The sequence below is a fragment of the Myxocyprinus asiaticus genome, chromosome 42 (genome assembly GCF_019703515.2).
Source record: "Myxocyprinus asiaticus isolate MX2 ecotype Aquarium Trade chromosome 42, UBuf_Myxa_2, whole genome shotgun sequence".
Lineage (NCBI taxonomy): Eukaryota > Metazoa > Chordata > Actinopteri > Cypriniformes > Catostomidae > Myxocyprinus > Myxocyprinus asiaticus.
In genome coordinates this window covers 8,678,801-8,699,198 of record NC_059385.1, presented here as the reverse complement: position 1 = coordinate 8,699,198, position 20,398 = coordinate 8,678,801, and the positions used below count along the sequence as shown (strand labels likewise).

Sequence of the window (20,398 nt, the reverse complement as noted above, 5' to 3'; positions counted from 1 at the left end):
CTAATCGTGTGTCAGCAGTGCAGTGTTTTGTAAACGTTTATTGACCATAGCTGTTGTAATTGACTGCAAAAAGAAAATGTTCCCAAACAGGAGACTTGATTAACGCAGGGGCTTTTCTATCAGAGGCTTGTTTTTTCCGCTTGCCGTTTTTAACTCCACACAACACGTGCAGAACTGTGATGTCATCAAGTTGACCCACGTGAAAAACACGAGGAGCATATCCATTTACAGATCCATTCAGGGGTGTTAGCGGAGGTTGGAACTGCGCTTGTCTTTTGGACGCTTTGTTTTCTTCACCAAACCTTGTGCTTCAGATGCGTCATTAAACTTGAGGTGAACCACGGTGCCAATGCTTTCCGAACCGTGGGTGGTGAACTGTACGGTTCGGTTTTTTACCAAGAACTGTTACACACCTAGTGTATGTGTATGCTCAGGATATGGCAGATACATTAAAGGCCTTTTAATAAAATTACGCATAATTGTCCGTCTTCCTTGGCAGGAGAGACACACTCTGATGGATGGTTCTGTCATTTTCTGTATGCAGATCTGTCCCTTATGGACCCTTGTGAGTAGAACTTCTGCCCCCAACCCCCCACTGTCTCACCACCTGCCCCAGTCAAACACCACCTCACCCTGAGCATCTCTGCCTTTCCTTAGCCTCCTGTCGCCCTGGTAACAATGGACATGCCAAGTTCTCCTATAGAATATGCATCAGCTCATCTTTGCCCTGGTTGGTTGAGGACCACAGGGCTCATGAATATTTAAAATAGAGTTAAAAAAGCACCAATGTTTCTTAACACTGTGAAAGGAACATTTTTGAGTCTTTAAATTTCCTTTTAATTTGTTCTACTAATTGACTACTTTTAAGCTAAGAATAATTGGCTATTATAATAACTGATTGCAGGAGTCTGAGTTTGAATGCAATCTGTCTCATCCGTATTTTTGAGAGTCTGTTGGGAGGACTGTAATTTCTGTCTCGTCTGACTCTGGTGGATACAATGGTCAGCAAGTTTTTGTAGTGAATCTGTCATCGGTGTCTGAATATTGATTACTGCAACAGACAGAAAACACTCAGAATGTTTGTCTTGTGATACACCATTAGTGTATTTTAAGTTCAACAAGAATTCAAATGCAATTCACAAAAATAACTGCAATAGACCTCTTTTATGATGATCATGTTTTCAATTGTGGAGTTTAGATTTTTTTTGTTTTTCTGGGGCTTAAAAGTAAAAAATGTACAAGTGTTGTAACCTTCTGGAGACTTAAAAATAGATACAAAAGTCAAGTCTTGATAAAATGTTGGTGTAAGTAGTTTGGAAATAGGGGTGCCTATCGGCCACTGATTTAAATTGGCCGATTTTCGTCTTAAATCTGTGATCGTCGATCATGCCTAGATTCAGGTCCAGTCTTTTTCAGTATCACACATACAGGACACCAAAACCCTTATGAATTGAGCATTTGCTCAGCCCTCAAAGCATGACATTGTGGCCACTGGAGGGTGAGCTGTAGGCAATTTTAAGGCAAATGTACACTTTCAGACATGATGTAATTCAGATGACTTTGCCGCTTTGTTTTAAAAATGTGTATTACTAGGGATGCACTGATCCAATACCTGGATGGGTATCTTCTCCAATACTAACGTTTTTAACCAGATTGGATATCGGATATTCAGTCTGCATGTGCAGTGTGCTTTACTGTACAAGCACTGTTCTGTTGACACACACACACACAAACACACACACACACACACACACACACACTTTGGTTTAGCTATCCTTATGTGGACCCTCCATAGACATAATTATTTTTATACTGTACAAACTATAGACTCTGTCCCCTAACCCTAACCCTCACAGAAACCTTTTTGCTTTTTTACATTTAAAAAAAAAACATCATTTAATATGTTATTTCCTTTGTGTGGACCAGAGGTTTTACTATCCTTGTGGGGACATATGGTTCCCACAAGGATAGTAAAACCTGTACACACACACACACACACACACACACACACACACACACATTGGTACTCCTGTCATTACGATGACTCTTCATAAACATAATGATTTTTATACTGTACAAACTATATATTCTATCCCCTACCCCTAAACCTAACCCTCACAGAAACCTTTTGACATTTTTACATTTTCAAAAAAACATAGTATGTTTTTAAAGCCGTTTGAATTACAGGAACACTAGGGGTGTCCTCATAAACCACATTTATAGCATAATACCCTCGTAATTACTAGTATGTAACCTAAAAAAATGTCCTTGTAAACCACAAAATCCAACTCACACACACCCAAACCCACCCACACCCATACATAAAACTTGCGCTGCTATTTTTAGCTATCAGAGTGGCGCACAATACGTGAGCGCTCCACACAAACTGCATCTCAGATGTAGATGTTCAATAGTTAGGTTGGCTTATGCATTAATAACTGCACCGGCGAAGCATTTCACCAGATGTTGAATTAGTCTACAAACAAACATTTAAAAGTCTTCTGTAGTGGTCTGCCTAAATAAAAGCCAGAGGGTTTAAAAGTTAAGAAATTACAACTGAAATGTATTTCTATTGTATAATAAAATTCAAATACTTGGTAATAATATTAATAGTAATAACAATATTAATAATTATTATTTACAAATTACAATAATATTTAAGTTGAATGGGTTGCAAAAATGTACTGTGAGATTGAAAAAGTGGACTTATTTCCTGTTAGAGTTCTGAATCCATTTCAAGTCCAGAAACAAGTTAACAAAAATGTGCAAAGAGCACTGGCTTCTTCTCTATTAAAGACTTTCACTGGAATTACTGTTAATTTTGCTGCTGCATCCAGCAGACTTTTTCTTATTAGGCTACATATGTTTTCATAAAAAAAAAAAATATTGTGTTTTGTAATTAAGTAATTTGTAGTTAGAGGTTTTTTTTTCTTTACATGTAAAAAGAGAACTCCGAATCAGTTGCACACAGTGATATTCTAAACATATTAAGGAAGAATTAGGGTTACAGGTATTGGTACTGGGAGGAATCGGATCGGTTGAGAAAAAATGGTATTGTTGCATACCTATGAACTACATCTGCATTAATTGTAAGATTAAGAATTTTGACTCGCTGTACAGTTTGACAAGTTTGACAAGGATAGAACAAAGATACTGCAAAGAATGTAAAAATGAATTAAACTACAAATAAACATGCAAATGCAAATCTGAGTATACATGATGTAACGTGAGTCATGACAATCAGACTGTGTTTGGAGAGCGAAAGAGACTGTTTGAGCAATCATGCTCAATCTCTCATCAGTCACTAAATCTCTCATCAGTCACTCATCCCAGCCCTATTCTGTGAGAACCCCGATATAAATCAGATATATCTGTATGTCACAATACCACTAATAACAGCAATAACAGTTTAACCTTAAAGTACGGCATTGCGTCTTCACGCAGAATCTTAAAAATAAGCAATTAGCTTAAGCAATTAACCAAACGCAAAAGACTGTACAAATCATAACTTTGATACTAATGATTTATCACTGGAGCAGTTTTGGAGCATGTTATGGATATATTTCTCTTATTTTTGAATGTATCCTTGCTGTGTTTGATGCTTTCACGTATTTACTGGATATATTTTTTATTATCTCGGACATCTTTACTTGTCAATGACTCATACACCAACTAACCAAAACAGAAAACAGATGTAAAGAAAGAATGAACAAATGAAAGTGAGAATGAATGAATGAATAAATAAATGAAAGAAAGTGAAAGAATGAACAAAACAAATTAATGAACAAAGGAATGTAAAAGAATGAAACAAAAGAATGAGTGAAAGAAAGATTTTAATTCCTCCCTTCCGATTTTAATTTCATTGAGGGAAACCAAACCTGTTTGTGCGGTCTTAAAAGGATTCATTGTGGCTCTACCTGTACACTCTTGAGGAGACACACACAGGAAGTGGATTTCTGTATTACGGGCATGCTGAGCTCTCTGCAGAGCCTCGATGCTCAGGAATGTGGGCAACCTGATCTTGGATCAGATGAGAGATCATTCATTCATGCGTTACATTCTCACTCTGAGCCAGTAAGACCGGGAATTCCTCAGCATTCATCTCCTGGGCCTCTCTGAAATCTATCCGGCACAGTCCGGTTGAATTACAGTACTTCTCCTGTACTTATTTCAAATACAAATTGTAAATGCGTTTCTCTTTCACGAAGGTGAATTATTGATATTTGAGCTGCAATCCCTGAAGAGGCTGATAGATTTTAGAGGAAGAGGAAAGTGAGGAAAGTGAGGAAAGTGAATCTACATTTAAAGGGATAGTTCACTCAAAAATAACTTTATAATTTACATTAATTATTGTCATATACTGTGCATCAATTTATGATTTAATTCATGATTCAATCATTTACTCACCCCTATGTTTTCTAAACCTGTATGATTTTCTTTCTTCCGTGTTACACAAAAGGACATGTTAGGGGCCGCTCACACTGAGCAAATTTTTTTTGTGTGTCTTTTTTGCTCTTTTTCCATTGACAGAAATCTTTGACTGTTGCGGCATGTCCAGCTGTTTTTTCAGCATCTCGTGCAGGAGTAGGGTTGTGAATCGTAAGGAATTTTACAATTCCGATTCCTCTAAACGTTTCCAGTAATTATTTTAGTACTTTTGTTTAAAAGAATTATTTAGAAATGAGAAATGCAATTCTTATTGCATTTACTACCCTCTGCTGTCTGTTACCAAATAATGAGATCAATTCAGATTTGTACAGAGCAGATATAACAAATCAGAAGTAAATTTAATACAGTTCTTGTAAAAGGTGTGTTTGCAGACTTTTTAGAGACATAAATAAAATCCAATAAAATATCCTTACTCTATTTTAAATAAAGAAATCTAAACCAATGTGAAATGTGTTGGCATATTTCATCAATTCATTTATTATTTAATACAATTCTACATATTACAACAAAACTTGTGTATCTTTAATTATACATTGTCATATGAACAACCAGTCAGTGACTGCAATGCTTGATTTAATAGAGACACAGGTCATCATTAAATAAACAGTAACAGTTCCAGACAGCCTAGACTGTGTTTTGTAGCCTTATGTTGTACTTCTGGCTTGTGAGACTTCAACAGTTTTTATTTAATTTTGAGTTGGACAATCATAACTTGCACATCAGCATAAGATTACTTTTATACTGGATGCATCATATGTTTTGCGCTGTTGATTCAAAAGAACCAGCTCCTTTGAATAATTATTTCGGGAATCGAACTGTACCAGCAGCGCATATGTTTCGCGCTGTAAAAAGAGCCGGCTTGTCACTCGTTCGATTGGGAATTAAATACACTGGTAGAACTGTGTTTTCACTCTGGAACCGAAAGTCGGGGGCCTGGGTAGCTCAGTGGTAAAAGACGCTGGCTACCACCCCTGGAGTTCGCTAGTTCAAATCCCAGGACGTGCTGAGTGACTCCAGCCAGGTCTCCTAAGCAACCAAATTGGCCCGGTTGCTAGGGAGGGTAGTCACATGGGGCAACCTCCTTGTGGTCGCTATAATGTGGTTCGTTCTTGGTGGGGCGTGTGGTGAGTTGGGCGTGGATGCCAGGGTGGATGGCATGAAGCCTCCACACACGCTATATCTCTGTGGCAACGCGCTCAACAAACCACATGATAAGATGCGCGGGTTGACGGTCTCAGACGAGGAGGCAGCTGGGATTCGTCCTCCGCCACCCGGATTGAGGCGAATCACTACGCCACCACGAGGACTTAACAGCACATTGGGAATTGGGCATTCCAAATTGGGAGAAAAAAATAAATAAAAATGGAACCGAAAGTCACGAAGATCATACAATTACGGTATTTTTTAAAGAATGGAATGGCTCCCAACCCTATGCATTATTTTTTAGACATGTGTAGCTAAAAAGAATGTAAACTTTTAAAAGCACTCCTCAAAACACCTGGACTCTGTTATATGCGTTGCGCATTGTCTAGCTTTTTTCTGTGCAAGAACATGTTTGTCTTAATGGCCCTTTTGTTTTGTTTTTGAGCTCCCTTTGGATGCGCCTATAATGCCCCAAAATACTGTGTAGGCAGACAACTCGCTCGGTGGAAGCTGAATGTTCGGTAGCACCTATAATGTCCAAAAATGCTCTCAGTTTGCAGCTCAATAGGGTCTGATGGAAAGGGAGAGAGGGTAGGTTTTGTGGTTGGTACAGTCTAACTGTTGACTCCACATAGAAACCGCTACAGAAATAAACACAAATAAAAAAAAAGTTTATTGAAGTGATCCAAACAAAGCTATTTACTAAAATGAATCAGAATCCGAATTGTTACCTAATGCAGAGCAAAAACACACTCATCTCAGCTGGAATTTGTCCTTCTGGTCTTTGTCTCATCAGTTGAGCCGAAATCCTTTGGATTGTGTGGTGTCCGTATTCAAAAATCTTGTGTACTAGCTCTGCTGAACACATGTAGCTGAACACAAGGACAACACTTCATGTCTGATAATTGTGCGTTTCATAAAAGATGGTTAGTCACAAAGAGTTGACATTCTCTGAGTGCATGTGACTCATATGATGCGATTCATTTTACACTTTTTAGTTCAAAGCTCGCCTTTCAAACATCTCATGCATGTGAGCGTATGTGTGTTTGTGTGTGTGTTAATTCTGAGTTCCTCGCGAGTAACCTAGCGCATTGATCTGCCTTTTACAGGCCACACACATATGCTGGATAAGCACTATATCGTATGGTTCGGGCAGTAAAGCTCACATATGGTGTGTGTGTGTGTGTGTGTGTGTGTGTGTTGAATGTGAATACTAATGTAGTATGGTGGATCTTCCAGCTGTCAGGATGTGTTTCCTGTGCTGTAAAATCTTAGCTTGGTTGCTGTCTCTTTCTCTCCTCTGTTCCTTTAATAATACTGCAGTTTCTCTGATTAATTATTCACAATTCCTGTCTGTTTGGTGTGTTTCATATGTGATTTCACTTGTATGATTGTGTTTGCTCTACTTTAGAAGCATTTAAAATCAACATGATATATGACAGAAACAAGTTAAGCTTCTACCTCTGGGTTGTTGTGAGAATTAAAGGAGTGTACTTACAATGGAAGTGAATGGGGCCCAGTCCATAAATGTTGAAATCAAAAGTGTAGCCATAAGATGTAAACATTGTACATGTTAACATGATTTGAGTGTGATAAATCGCATACTAACCTTTTATCAAACAAAATGCCATTTATTTTAAACTTTTTTATTTAAAGATGCACAAGCACACTTTTCAAGGAAAACATTTCACAGAAAGTTTGGTTACAGATGATAAAATATGTCCACTACAGATGACCTTGGGATTGTTTAAAAGTATTTGCAAACATGGCTCAAAAAGTGAATTTAGTTCTGAGAAAAGGTCTAGCATCATTTGTGTTCAGATGCCACTTGGTTTGATATATTGTTGGTCTAATGCAATGACATTTATTTATACATTTTTAGATGTGACTGAAGTGTCCAAAAATCTTTCAGGGCCACTGTGTGTGTGTGTGTGTATGTGTGTATGTGTGTGTGTGAGGGAAGCATCTTTTTTATTTAGCTACCAATAGCAGACGACATCTTACAAAAGGCTAGAGAGTCCAGTTGAGTTTCTCTTCTCCTCTAAGAGTGATAAGAGCTCTGTCTACCTCTCCAGCTTTCTTTTCACAAGCACAGGTTGACGAGTGTGTGTTTGTGTGAAGAGGTCCTTAACCTCCCATCAGATAGAGGCAGAGAAGCATAGCAGTGTCTTGAGCCCACTGAAAGACACTTTTGAAAAGACCTGCAGCGCTACACTGATTTCACCAGGCAGCTGTGTGTGACACATTTCTAAAGCTTACTGGTGTCTGACGTGTTTATGTGTGTGTAAGAGAGAATATACAGGTAAATGGGAACTCCATGAATATTTTTATGGTCTTTAAGCTGTTATATACACACAGAGCTGTCAGATAAGAATCTCTGGTTTGGTCCAGTTTGATCTGGTCTGGTTCGATCTGATCTGGTCCAGTCTGATCTGGTTTAATATGATGTGAGCTGATCTGGTTTGGGCACATCTGGTATTAGACTGAAAGCTGATATCGGACTTAGTGGACACAGTGAACGAACCCTCATGCTGGGGTCCCCCACTGTGCTGGATGGTCTGTCTGTTACACTCATACTGTTCCTTATGTTACCTAGCAACCGTAGCTGGGAGGCAGGTGGTTCATGAACACATGGGCCACTTTGTCTCTTTCGCTAGAAATATGTTTTGGATTTCTCAACAGGATTCTTTTTATTGTGTGGTTGTGCTCAGAATCTGCCTGTCGAGACTGAAAATCACACACCTATGTATATATATGTATGTGTGTGTGTGTGTGTGTGTGTGTGTGTATACACACACACACCCACACCAATCAGCCACAACATTAAAACCACCTGCCTAATATTGTGTAGGTCCCCCTCGTGCTGCCAAAACAGCTCCAACCAGCATCTCAGAATAGCATTCTGAGATGCTATTCTTCTCACCATAATTGTACAGAGCGGTTATCTGAGTTACTGTAGACTTTGTCAGTTCGAAACAGTCTGGCCATTCTCTGTTGACCTCTCTCATCAACAAGGCATTTCCATCTGCAGAACTGTCCCTCATTGGATGCTTTTTGTTTTTGGCACCATTCAGAGTAAATTCTAGAGACTGTTGTGCGTGAAAATCCCAGGAGATCAGCAGTTACAGAAATATTCAAACCAGCCCGTCTGGCACCAACAATCATCCATGCGATTATCTAATCAGCCAATCGTGTGACAGCAGTGCAGTGCATAAAATCATGCTCATACGGGTCAGGAGCTTCAGTGAATGTTCGCATCAACCATCAGAAAGTGTAAAAAATGTGATCTCAGTGATTTGGACTGTGGTATGATTGTTGGTGCCTGTACGTATATATATATATATATATATATATATATATATATATATATATATATATATATATATTGATATTCCCTCAGTTAAGTGTCCTTTTTCTGTTTTCATGTCATGCATTTTAGAAACTAAAATACAGTGAGGTGTCCATTCCGCTGTACGGAAATGTTCAGTTATGACTGGAGAACAATCTGTTTATTTATTTTTTTAAATGAAAACAATTCTCTGATGACCAGTGTTGCCAACTTAGCGACTTTGTCGCTAGATTTAGCGACTTTTTGACCCCCTTACAATTTTAATATCTTTAATATGACTGACCTGCATGCCATCAGGAGTTCAATTTATGTGCACACGGATGTTCTATAAATAATGACTGATGAGTTGATGTGTTGTTGGTATTTGTTGCGACAATCTCAACCTCAATTCACATGCATGTTCTCCGTTTAGAAAAGAAAAGTCAGCCTACGGCGATAGAAGAGCACTGAGAAATTATCTAGCAGGGCGAGAGAGAGAGAGAGAGAATGGATATGAACCCCTGATCTATAGTAAAGTGTAGAGATAAGTGAGATGAACAGATGAGGTGTCACTGTCAAAAAGTAATTGTGACACAGTAACACTGGCACAAGTAATAGACACTGATGGTTCAGGATCACACAACAGATATGTAAAAAAAAAAAAAAAAAAAAGATATATGACATATCATCTCCAAAACAGCTACACGTGAGGCATTATAAGGCATATAGATCCATGTTTAAAAATAAATAAATAAATAAAAATATCCCCAAAACTACACCGCTGCCTACCCATGGTTGCTTTTGCTAGAATAATTTTGGACTTTGACATTGTTCAATAATGCAGTTTAATTACAAAATAAATTAAAAAAAATAGAAATCCCCAATGTCTGAATGTTTGACAAGTTCAATTAGTGATAGCTAAATGATTAGTAGTAAAATACTAATCGTTAAATCATTAGTAAAAAAAAAACAAAACATGGTTCTAAGCCTTTAAAGAATTGCAATAGCTCTTTACGCCAATTCATTCACATATGTAAATATGATGTCTTGCATAATAAATGACGTCATCACGCGATTTAGCTACTTTTAGCAACATTTCAGTGAGCCTTTGGCGACTTCCCATGAGAAATAGTTGGCAATACTGCTGATGACTCATGAGTGTGTTTGTTGTTTTTGCAGGTAGAAGATGCCATGCTAATGTTCGACAAAACTACAAACAGACATAGAGGTAAGACCATCAGAATGTAAATTATACTGTATTAGATGTTTGCGTGTTCTGTAATGTGATTGACACAAAGAGCTGTGTTTGTGAAAACTGCTGACAAGAACTGTCTGCTTTCTGTCTCTGATCTTCACTTTATCTGGGAATACAGTGCAAAAGACTGTATACTGTAGATCTCCACAGTGCTGATAGCATGGGAACACACTCTAGTGTACAGAAATACATATGGACTGTACTGCTACCCTACTGACTGCATTAATTGTTCAGTTTGTTCAATTACAGTTGTGCTCAAAAGTTTGCATACCCTTGGAGAATTGGTAACATATGTACCATATTTAAAGAAAATATGAGTGAGCAGGCAAACACATTTCTTTTATTTCTTATGGGATTCATATTCAACTGTAGGTTATAACAGAATGGCACAATCATAAAACAAAACATGGCAACAAAGAAAAAAATGAAATGACCCCTGTTCAAAAGTCTGCATACCCTTAGTTCTTAAAACTGTGTATTGCCCCCTTTAGCATCAATGACAGCATGCAGTTTTTAGTAATAGTTGTATATGAGGCCCCAAATTCTTGCAGGTGGTATAGCTGCCCATTTGTCTTGGCAAAATGCCTCCAAGTCATGCAAAGTCTTTGGTTGTCTTGCATGAACCGCACGTTTGAGATCTCTCCAGAGTGGCTCGATGATATTAAGGTTAGGAGACTGTGATGGCCACTCCAGAACCTTCACCTTTTTCTGCTGTAACCACTGGAGGGCCAACTTGGCCTTGTGCTTAGGGTCACTGTCATGCTGGAAAGTCCAAGAGTGTCCCATGCGCAGCTTTCATGCAGAAAAATGCTAACTGTCTGCCAGTATTTTCTGATAACATGCTGCTTTCATCTTGCCATCAATTTTCACTGGATTTCCCATGCCTTTAGAGCTCACACACCCCCAAAACATCAGTGAGCCACCACCATGCTTCACAGTAGGGATGGTGTTCTTTTCAATATAGGCCTTGTTGACCCCTCTCCAAACATAGCGCTTATGGTTGTGACCATAAAGCTCTATTTTGGTTTCGTCACTCCAAATTACAGTGTGCCAGAAGCTGGGGCATGTCAAGGTGTTGTCGGGCATATTGTAACCAGGCTTTTTTGTGGCATTGGCGCAGTAAAGGCTTCTTTCGGGCAACTCGACCATGCAGCTCATTTTTGTTCAAGTATCATCGTATTGTGCTCCTTGAAACAACCACATTGTCTTTTTCCAGAGCAGCCTGTATTTCTCCTGAGGTTACCTGTGGGTTTTTCTTTGTATCCCGAACAATTCTTCTGGCAGTTGTGGCTGAAATCTTTCTTGGTCTACCTGACCTTGGCTTGGTATCAAGAGATCCCCGAATTTTCCACTTCTTAATAAGTGATTGAACAGTACTGACTGGCATTTTCAAGGCTTTGGATATCTTTTTATATCCTTTTTCATCTTTATAATGTTCCATTACCTTGTTACGCAGGTCTTTTGACAGTTCTTTTCTGCTCCCCATGGCTCAGCATCTAGCCTGCTCAGTGCATCCACGTGAGAGCTAACAAATTCATTGACTATTTATACACAGGCACTAATTGCAATTTAAAAAGCCACAGGTGTGGGAAATTAACCTTTAATTGCCATTTAAACCTGTGTGTGTCACCTTGTGTGCCTGTAACAAGGCCAAACATTCAAGGGTATGTAAACTTTTGATCAGGGCCATTTGGGTGATTTTTGTTATCATTATGATTTAAAAAGGAGCCAAACAACTATGTGATGATAAATGGCTTCATATGATCTGTATCCTTAAATAAAAGACAGTTTTTTTGCATGATCAGTCATATTTTCAAAATCAATGCCAAAATTTCACAATTTCTGCCAGGGTATGCAAACTTTTGAGCACAACTGTATGTTCTTGAATGCAAAGATTGAAGATGTTTTTATGGTCTTAATTAATGCTCAGACTTGATGCAGAGCAACACAAACACATCGTCTTAACTATGAGTGATGCATCAAGTAATTTGTAGCACCAAGTAATTCTCTGTGTTCACTGAAAGCGAAAGGATATGAGCGTCAAATTTACAGCCAATTTTGATGTCTAAATACAGCTGCGTGGTTCGAGATTGTTGACCAATAAGATTTGACTGTGGGTGAAGCTATCCAGCGGAACGCCACAAAAGCTGTTGTGGCAATTTTTGCTCTTTGCTCTTATTTATTTTATTATTTTTCTTCTCTCTTATTCTTTGTATTCCTTGCAAATGCTTAGCAAAATACACTGTACCTTTTGTCATGCCAATAAAGCACATTTTATTTTAATTAGGAGAGAGAGAGGTCTATACAGCACAGACGGTTCCAAAATGGTCTAACATAGAAAGGTATAAAACAGCAAGTGAATATTTGTGTGTGTGTGTTTGTAAATATAAGTCAATTTTGCATCTCTCTCTCACACATATTCTTTAAACAGATCAATTAAATTAAAAAGTTCGTTTAATTAAAAAATCTTACATCATTTACTCACCTATGTTGTTCCAAACCTGTTGTGAACCCACAAGGAGATGTAAGGCAGAATGTTGGCCACAGTCACCACTTACTTTAATGAGGTTTTTTTTTTCCCCATACAATGAAGGTGAATGGTGATTGAGTAAATAATGACATAATTTTCATTTTTTCTTGAACTATCCCTCTCTCTCTCTCTCCTTTCACTAAAGAGAATGCAGCAGAATTTTTCTGGCATTTGCAGGCTGAAATGAGGATGATTGTGTTTGAAATTGAGCTCCAAAGCTCCATCAGTCCTGTGTCCCAGTGCATTGTGGGAACATGCATCAACTCTCCTGTGGGCACGTGGATCAGGGATGTTATTTAGACATTTGGAGGGGGTTTATGGCAGGATTTCATGCTGATAATTACAGATGTAATGGTGTGATTTTCATCAGGGCTCTGCTGGTTGCTTTTGTGAGCCGTTTGTGTGCCGTTACTGTGAATACCCAAAGGCTATACAGCCCTGGCTCTGCCTAAACTCGCACTGTGTTTGAAATAACATACCGTAATACAAACCAGCATTTATGGTATGATATTTTTAAAATGGTTTGTGATAAAGTTCACAGTGTGCAACAATGAATGCTTTACCGTAGTCAGGTTGTTGTCTACATGATGTTTTTTTCCCATGGAAGAAAAGTCAGAGTTTAGGTTCAATGTACAATCATTATTTCAGTCCTCAAGCAGTTAGTGAAGATAAAACCTCCTTAAGAAATTAAAAGAGTATAAAAGGATTTTTTGCCTGACATTTTTAGATGTTCGCCAAAACCAGAAATGGAAATTTGGAGATGGATGCATTGCGGAAAACAAATAAGTCTTATTTAGGCCTGAAACGTACTTAGGGTTGGGTGATGTAAGCAAAAAATTATATTTATGATATTCTTGAAAATATGATATTCTTGAAAATTTTGCTTGATAAATATAGATCACGATATACTGTACATGTTATTTTGGAAAGTGATTCAAAAACGTATGACTATATTGAAAGCACTACAACTACACATATGATGTTTTTCCTTGTGAATTTCATTGTTTTTTGAAAATGTACAGTAATTTCAAATCAGATGATTGCAACACGCTCCAAAAAAGTTGGGACAGTTGTGTGTTTACCACTGTGAAACATCACCATTTCTTCTAATAACACTTATTAAGCATTTGTGCACTGAAGACACAAGTTTGTTAAGTTTAGAAAGTGGAATTTTCCCCAAATCATCCATTATGTAGGTCTTTAGCTGCACAATTGTACGGGGTCTTCGTTGCCATATGGTGTGCTTCATAATGTGCCACACATTCTCAATTGGAGACAGGTCAGGACTGCAGGCAGGCCAATCTAGTACCCACACTCTCTCCTTACACAGCCATGCACTTGTAATCCGGGCAGTATTTGGTTTGAAGTTGTCCTACTGGAAAATGCAGGGACGTCCCTGGAAAAGACGGTGCTGGATGGCAGTATATGTTGCTCCAAAATTTTTACATATCTGTCTGCATTCATGGTGTTCTCACAGATGTGTGAGTTACCCATGCCTCTTTGACCCAGATAACATGACGGCTTTGTTTTTCAAAAACCTTTTGAAATGTGGACTCTTTGGACCAAAAAACACAGGTCCACTATTCTACTTTCCTTCTAAGATGAGACCGAGCCCAGAGAAGTCGGCAGTGCTTCTGGACAGTGTTGATGTAGCGCTTCTGCTTTGCATAGTCTTAACATGCATCTGTGGATTTAGCGGCGAGTGGTGTTGACTAACAAAGGTTTACTAAATTTATCCCAAGCCCTAACAAAGGTTTACTAAAGTTATCCCAAGCCCATGTTCATGATATCCATTACAGATGGATATGCCGTTTCTTTTAAGACAGTGACATCTGAGGGATCAGAGATCACACGCACGTGTTTTCGTCTTGACCTTTAAACTATATTGTGCACTGTAGAGGGAGAAATGCCCCGAATCCTTCCAATTTGTCTTTGGGGAACATTGTTCTCAAAGTGCTGGATTATTTGCTGAAGCATCTGTTGGCAAATTGACAAGTCTCGAATGATCCTTGCTCTTGAAGGACTAGGCTGTTTTTGGAGGCTCCCTATATACTATGACACGATTGCTTCACCTGTTTAACATCTCCTGCTTCACATCACCTTGTTATTTCAACTTGTCAAATTGTTATTAATGTTAAATTGCCCCGTCTCAACTGTCCCAACTTTTTCGGAATTGGGGTTGTAATTGCACGTGACATTTTAAATACGATTTTCAAACTCGAAAGTTGAACTTCACTGAAGGATTTGAAGGGAGCATCTCTGTCTCTGGACATCTATTTACTGAAGTACTAAAGATATTTCAGCTTGGCATCTAAATCATTTGTGCAATCCAAACCCTCATTTCCCTCTCAAACACCCCGCCAGCATCTGACAGAAGGTGCCGTTGACTTTTGTTAGAGGTGGTTTATGCTAGATTTGTATTTTGTCTGTTTGTGTATGAAGACAGTTTTGATGCAGTGCTGAAGCAGGATCGTAGCAAATAAGTAACTGCAATTTCCATGATACTGCTTTAAAGGGGTCATGTCATGAAGAATCTAATTTTCCTTGATATTTTGACATATAAAAATTCATTGTACTATAAAACATATTCTAAGTTTCAGAACTAAAAACCTATTTTCTACCCCAAAAAGAGCATTTATTGTTTCCACCCTGCAAAAGCCACTTGTTTTGAAATCGGCCCCATTGTGACATAGGAAAGGGGCTCATTTGAATAGTTCCCGCCTCCACAAAATACGTCATCGTCGCTGTTAACTGATTGAGTGACTGATTTACACAACACTGGAAGTGGTACTATTCTTAATGTAGTTTGCTTTTAACCAACGAAAAGATTAAGATGTGGATTAAGATCCCCAGACGTTGTTGTGTTCCTGGTTGTCGAAAAACTGCATGTCTGCATAGTTTTTCTGAAGGATCCCAACATTAGGATTGAGGGCTAACCTTTGTTTGGCCCATTTCTCTATGGATTCTTTTGAGAACTATTATGTACTACTTCATACTTTGCAAAGAAACGTATATTAAAAGATGGAGCATTGGTAGCTATATGACAGTAATGCTGGTGAGTATCAAATGTAATTCTACTGTTTATGTGCCTGTGTTTGTTCGATTTGTAAGGAGTTATTCAGCCATTTTATTGCAAAGTAAACCATGACCAGGACTCCAACGCAGAGTGAATCATGCTTATTACATGGTTTCCAAAGAAACACAGTATTGCTCACAAAATATTGATTTGAGATTAAATTATTGTTGTAATGGAAGAAGAATGCAGACCACAATGAAAGAAAATGGTGAAGTATACGCTTTTAAGGCAGCCAGCTGTCTTGTGTTAGCCAGGACGACCTGTATTTTGGCCGCAATGAATACATTTTGATGTCCATTGTCCCATATTTAAGCAGCGATTCGATCAAATGAGACCCTTACCTGTTGAACAATCTCATATTTCCCAACATGGAATGCGTATTGAAGAGATGAGTTGAGACAGGGATACCAGAGGGCCAACCGTCCCTTATTACTCTCCGTAGAGCTGAATACAGATTTATTAATCCTTCACATTTGCAGTATGTGTTGGTCAGGACTATTTTCTCTGTTTATATAGAATTATTTTATAATTACCAAATCTTATATGCCTAATAATACAAGTATTGTTGAGCAACAGTGTGCCAACACTGTTTTCGTTTGGTATTTCAGTCTAACAGCTGTTAAAATTTAATTGTGTGCTTCACATAAATTGGGACACACTGTATAGCTATCAGTGATTGCATGGACTGAGCGCTTTTAAGTGATTTTGTAAATCACTTTCACGTTTATATTTTTTGGGGAAAAAAAGCAGTTGCACACATATAATGGTGGGGCGTTTGCTCTGCAAAGATGTTAGCCAGTCATTGAGAAACAGAGCGTTTCAGACAGAGGGCCACAGACAAGGTAAAAAAAGTAATGTAATATTACATGATGACACTACATTATGACATTTGTGAGAAAAAATTTACTAACATTATAAGTGAATCTCAAGGAAGAAGAAAAATGCATGACATGACCCCTTTAAATAATACATGCATTAATGTTTTTCTGTAAATCTGTAACACATTTGTTCATCTGTCTCAAACACATTTTCCCAAAAGGAACATAATTTATTCCCTTCCCAAATAACAACAATGTAACACATTTACACCTGAAATTTCCATGGCAGAAGTTCTGGTGCTTTTTCCTTGCCCAATTTCCCTGAATATAAAAGTCTGCCTGGATGATGAAAGCTGCTGTAACGTCATGGATGCTGATAGTCCCGCTCAACAGGCTTCCGAACTAGTGTCTGATTATAGCTGGAACTTTGTGATTTTCAAATGATGTAAGCAAAAGTAACAGCGTCTCGGTTTGATCAACAGAGAGCATGAATTATGATTTTTATTGTTGAGCAGTGTAGAGAAGAGAGAGCGAGGGGAAAAAAAAGGGAGAGAAAGGAGCAGGTGTTAGTCTGAGTTAGGAATTTTTGGCCATGGATGAAGTTTTGTTTTGTGTGTGAATTTCCTGGATGCTTCAGAGGACTGGTTTGTTCCTGGAAGATGAACAAAAGGTTGTATTGTGTGTGTCTGTAATCTTCTTACCTGGATCGGCTTTCCTGGGACTCAACACAGTCCCCAGCCTGTGTGTGTGTATGTACATGTGTGTTTGGCAGTCTGTTTGAGACTGATAACTTTGTGCCCTATTACAGTATTTGTTTGCGTGTGCTGTGTTAGCTGTGTCATTGATATTCTGGTTTCATTCGGACTGATTGTTGGTGAACAAGACGGTCAGATACACAATCAAGAGAGGGTAATTATTTATTTCTCTCTGCATAGCTTTCTCTATTACCATCTCTGAACCAAAAAACAGCCTGCAATTGTCACTACAGGGAATTACTTGTTTACTAAATCTGTTTGCTATTTTTTTGGATCCATTCCTTCCATTTCCTCACCTTTTGAAAGAGTGATATAGCCCTTGTAAAGGTACATAACGCTTTCTCTCAAAAGCTTGGATAAATGAATCAGAAATGAAGGACTCAATGCACTTTTCCACCATCTGGCTGAACGGCTGTGAGCAGGGTGAGTAATGGTTCCAGTATGAATACGAACCGTTCCCAGCACAGATTTCTCAGCACAGATAGCTAACCATACTCAAGACAGAGAACCATTCTGGTGGAACGGCTCTACCTAACATGGTGACCCACGGTTGGTCACTAACTCAGATAGTCCATTCTAATCCTGATTTTGCAGTACCACAATGGAAAAAGAAACTGTATTTGTTCCAATGAGCCCAACTGGTACAAAACAGTATGGTCAGGGGTTGCATTAATGGAAAATTCTCCGTCATTTACAGATTTTTTGAAACATTGACAGATAATTTCAAATGCTGTCCGTCATTTTGACAGACAAAACATGAAATGACATTTTAACCTTGTTCATCAGTTTTGACTTCACTGTCTCTTTCACAAATACCGCAGTGCCCTGTTTATTGCCTGGTAGAATTAAGGTGTGTATTAACAGGCATCATCACCATTAACACTTTGTAAGATGCATGTCTTTTGACCAATTTAGTTTGGGTTTCGAGAAGAGAGAGTCTCTGAATTAATGATTGCATACATCAGTCATTACGTTAGTATGATTCTGCATGATTAGTGTGTTAATATATAAAACAAAGCACAAAAAAGTTTAATAAAATTGTCAGTCATTTCAGCGGAGTACCTGCAATAGAGCTTCAGAGATTTGTGTGCTTCTCTTCTGTGAAAATTTATTGTGATATCAGGCTTACCTAAAAAGTTCTGTGAAATTTGTGCATGTTTTGTATAAGATGCAATTTTTCACTTGTTCATACTTCTGCCAGTGCAGTAAGACAAAATATACTTATAAGCTAGTCTAAATCTCATAATCACCGTATGTGCCAGAGAAACTGGTGCACAGCCATCTTGAAAATGTTGTCTCGGAACTTCCGTTCTAGCGGTCACTATATATACATACATATATATATATATATATATATATATATATATATATATATATATATATATATGTATGTCTGTGGTGTTGATGTCAAAGTGTAATTAGCTAGCGAAGTGGATTTACAGGTTCTAGAGTTGCCAAAAGCTATCATGAGTATTTTAAAGTGTTCAGGGGATGTCATAACAACTGGAAGCAGAGAGGGGAGATTTTAAAACAAGAGTAATTCATTCATAAATACACAAGAACCTACCTTCACACTGTGGACATATTGATATTCTTCTGTGCTCATGAAACTCAAATATCAGTCAAATATCTCTGTACGACACCTCTGGCCATCTGTCGTAACACAAGTTATTAACAAGTTGAAATGTAAAAATTAAGCAGAATTACACGTGTAACAATTAAACGCTTGTATCATGAAAAAGTGCAATGTGTCAATGCTGTATGAATGTGATCTGCCAGGTCCAGTTTACCTCTGCGGGTGTGGGAAAAAACAAACATTTAGAGTGACAGAAAAAACACCTCCTGAGCATTTTCACGTAGTAAATGGGTGGAGAAGACCATCACCTCTTGGTGAAAAATACTTTTTGTGCTCCCACACGTAATCCATTTTGATCGACTTCAGTACAAACAGGACGTTAGTTGACAAAATTCGGAACAGCGGATTAAATGGGCGGATTAAGGTGAATACAGTATGTTGCTTCTCAGGTAAATGTATCTTGTTTTAAGGATTTTTAGATATTTAAAATGTATTTGAATATTTAATATTATATTCTACATTCCCAGATAACAGATTTTTTCTTCTGCAGTAAAGCTCCTAATGTAAATGAACGTTGTTTTAAAGGAGGTTTAGATATCAAAAACTTATTTTGTTGCAGTATATAATTGCCGAAGACTACCCTCTCTCACCTTTTTGTTCACTTCGATCCATCTTTAACTCAAAAAATAAACTCTCTCTTCTTAATAGAGCTGCGTATCACTGATTTTCTTCACTATAATATACACATCGCAACACATATGCATTATGATTCACTAAGTCATGAGCCATCACGTTGTAGTCTAGCTGCAACAAGTGCACACGAGGGATGAGCGTACCTATGCCAGAGTGTATATTAGCTGGGAAGCAGTTTCAATCTCTCCCCCTTAGATCGTGTCACTTCACGTGACTCATAGAAGCGCTGCTGACCGCACAGAGAAATGCAAGTTTCGGAGTTTGTACTTATTTACATGACCTGCTTTGTTATTATTTGAACTTTAATAAAGGATGCAGTAAAGATGTAATGATGGGGTGTTTCCTAGGGGTGTTCGATTTCAAGTTTTGTGGAGTTGACTTCGATTCCCGACTCCAGCAGTTGGAGTCAAAGTTTTTTTTACTTGACATGGCATATAAAAATGTAGTGCTCCCATGAGATATGCTAAAAACACAGTTTTCAATAGACATCCATTTAGCGAATGTTTACATGGAAAACAATTGAAAAACAGCGCGAGCAGACGCAAAGGTTTTTTCGGTTTGAACAGCTCCTGGTTAACATGACGCAGCACTAGCTGAAGTTTCTCAAAGTTACCTTTCAAAAAGACAGCCTTTTCTTTCAGTTGATTGAAGGTCAATTTCCACTGTATCCAGCACTGTTTGTTCTCTGCATTCTTAAATATCCCGATACTGCTTTACTGTGTGTCATATCCAATTTTAAGAAGGAAAATAAATAGAAACAGACTGGGTGGGGAAA

The 20,398-nt window shown here is 38.1% G+C and overlaps 1 protein-coding gene across 6 annotated transcripts in view; it reads left to right on the top strand.

Moving 5' to 3' along the window:
- LOC127433128 (RNA-binding protein Musashi homolog 2-like) overlaps positions 1 to 20,398 on the top strand; it is a 266,122-nt gene that overhangs the window by 144,239 nt on the left and 101,485 nt on the right. For all 6 annotated transcript variants that reach the window (XM_051684798.1, XM_051684802.1, XM_051684800.1 and 3 more), the window contains one exon: positions 10,100 to 10,148. In XM_051684798.1, coding sequence (XP_051540758.1) covers positions 10,100 to 10,148 — 49 coding nt within the window. The remainder of the gene's footprint in view (positions 1 to 10,099; positions 10,149 to 20,398) is intronic.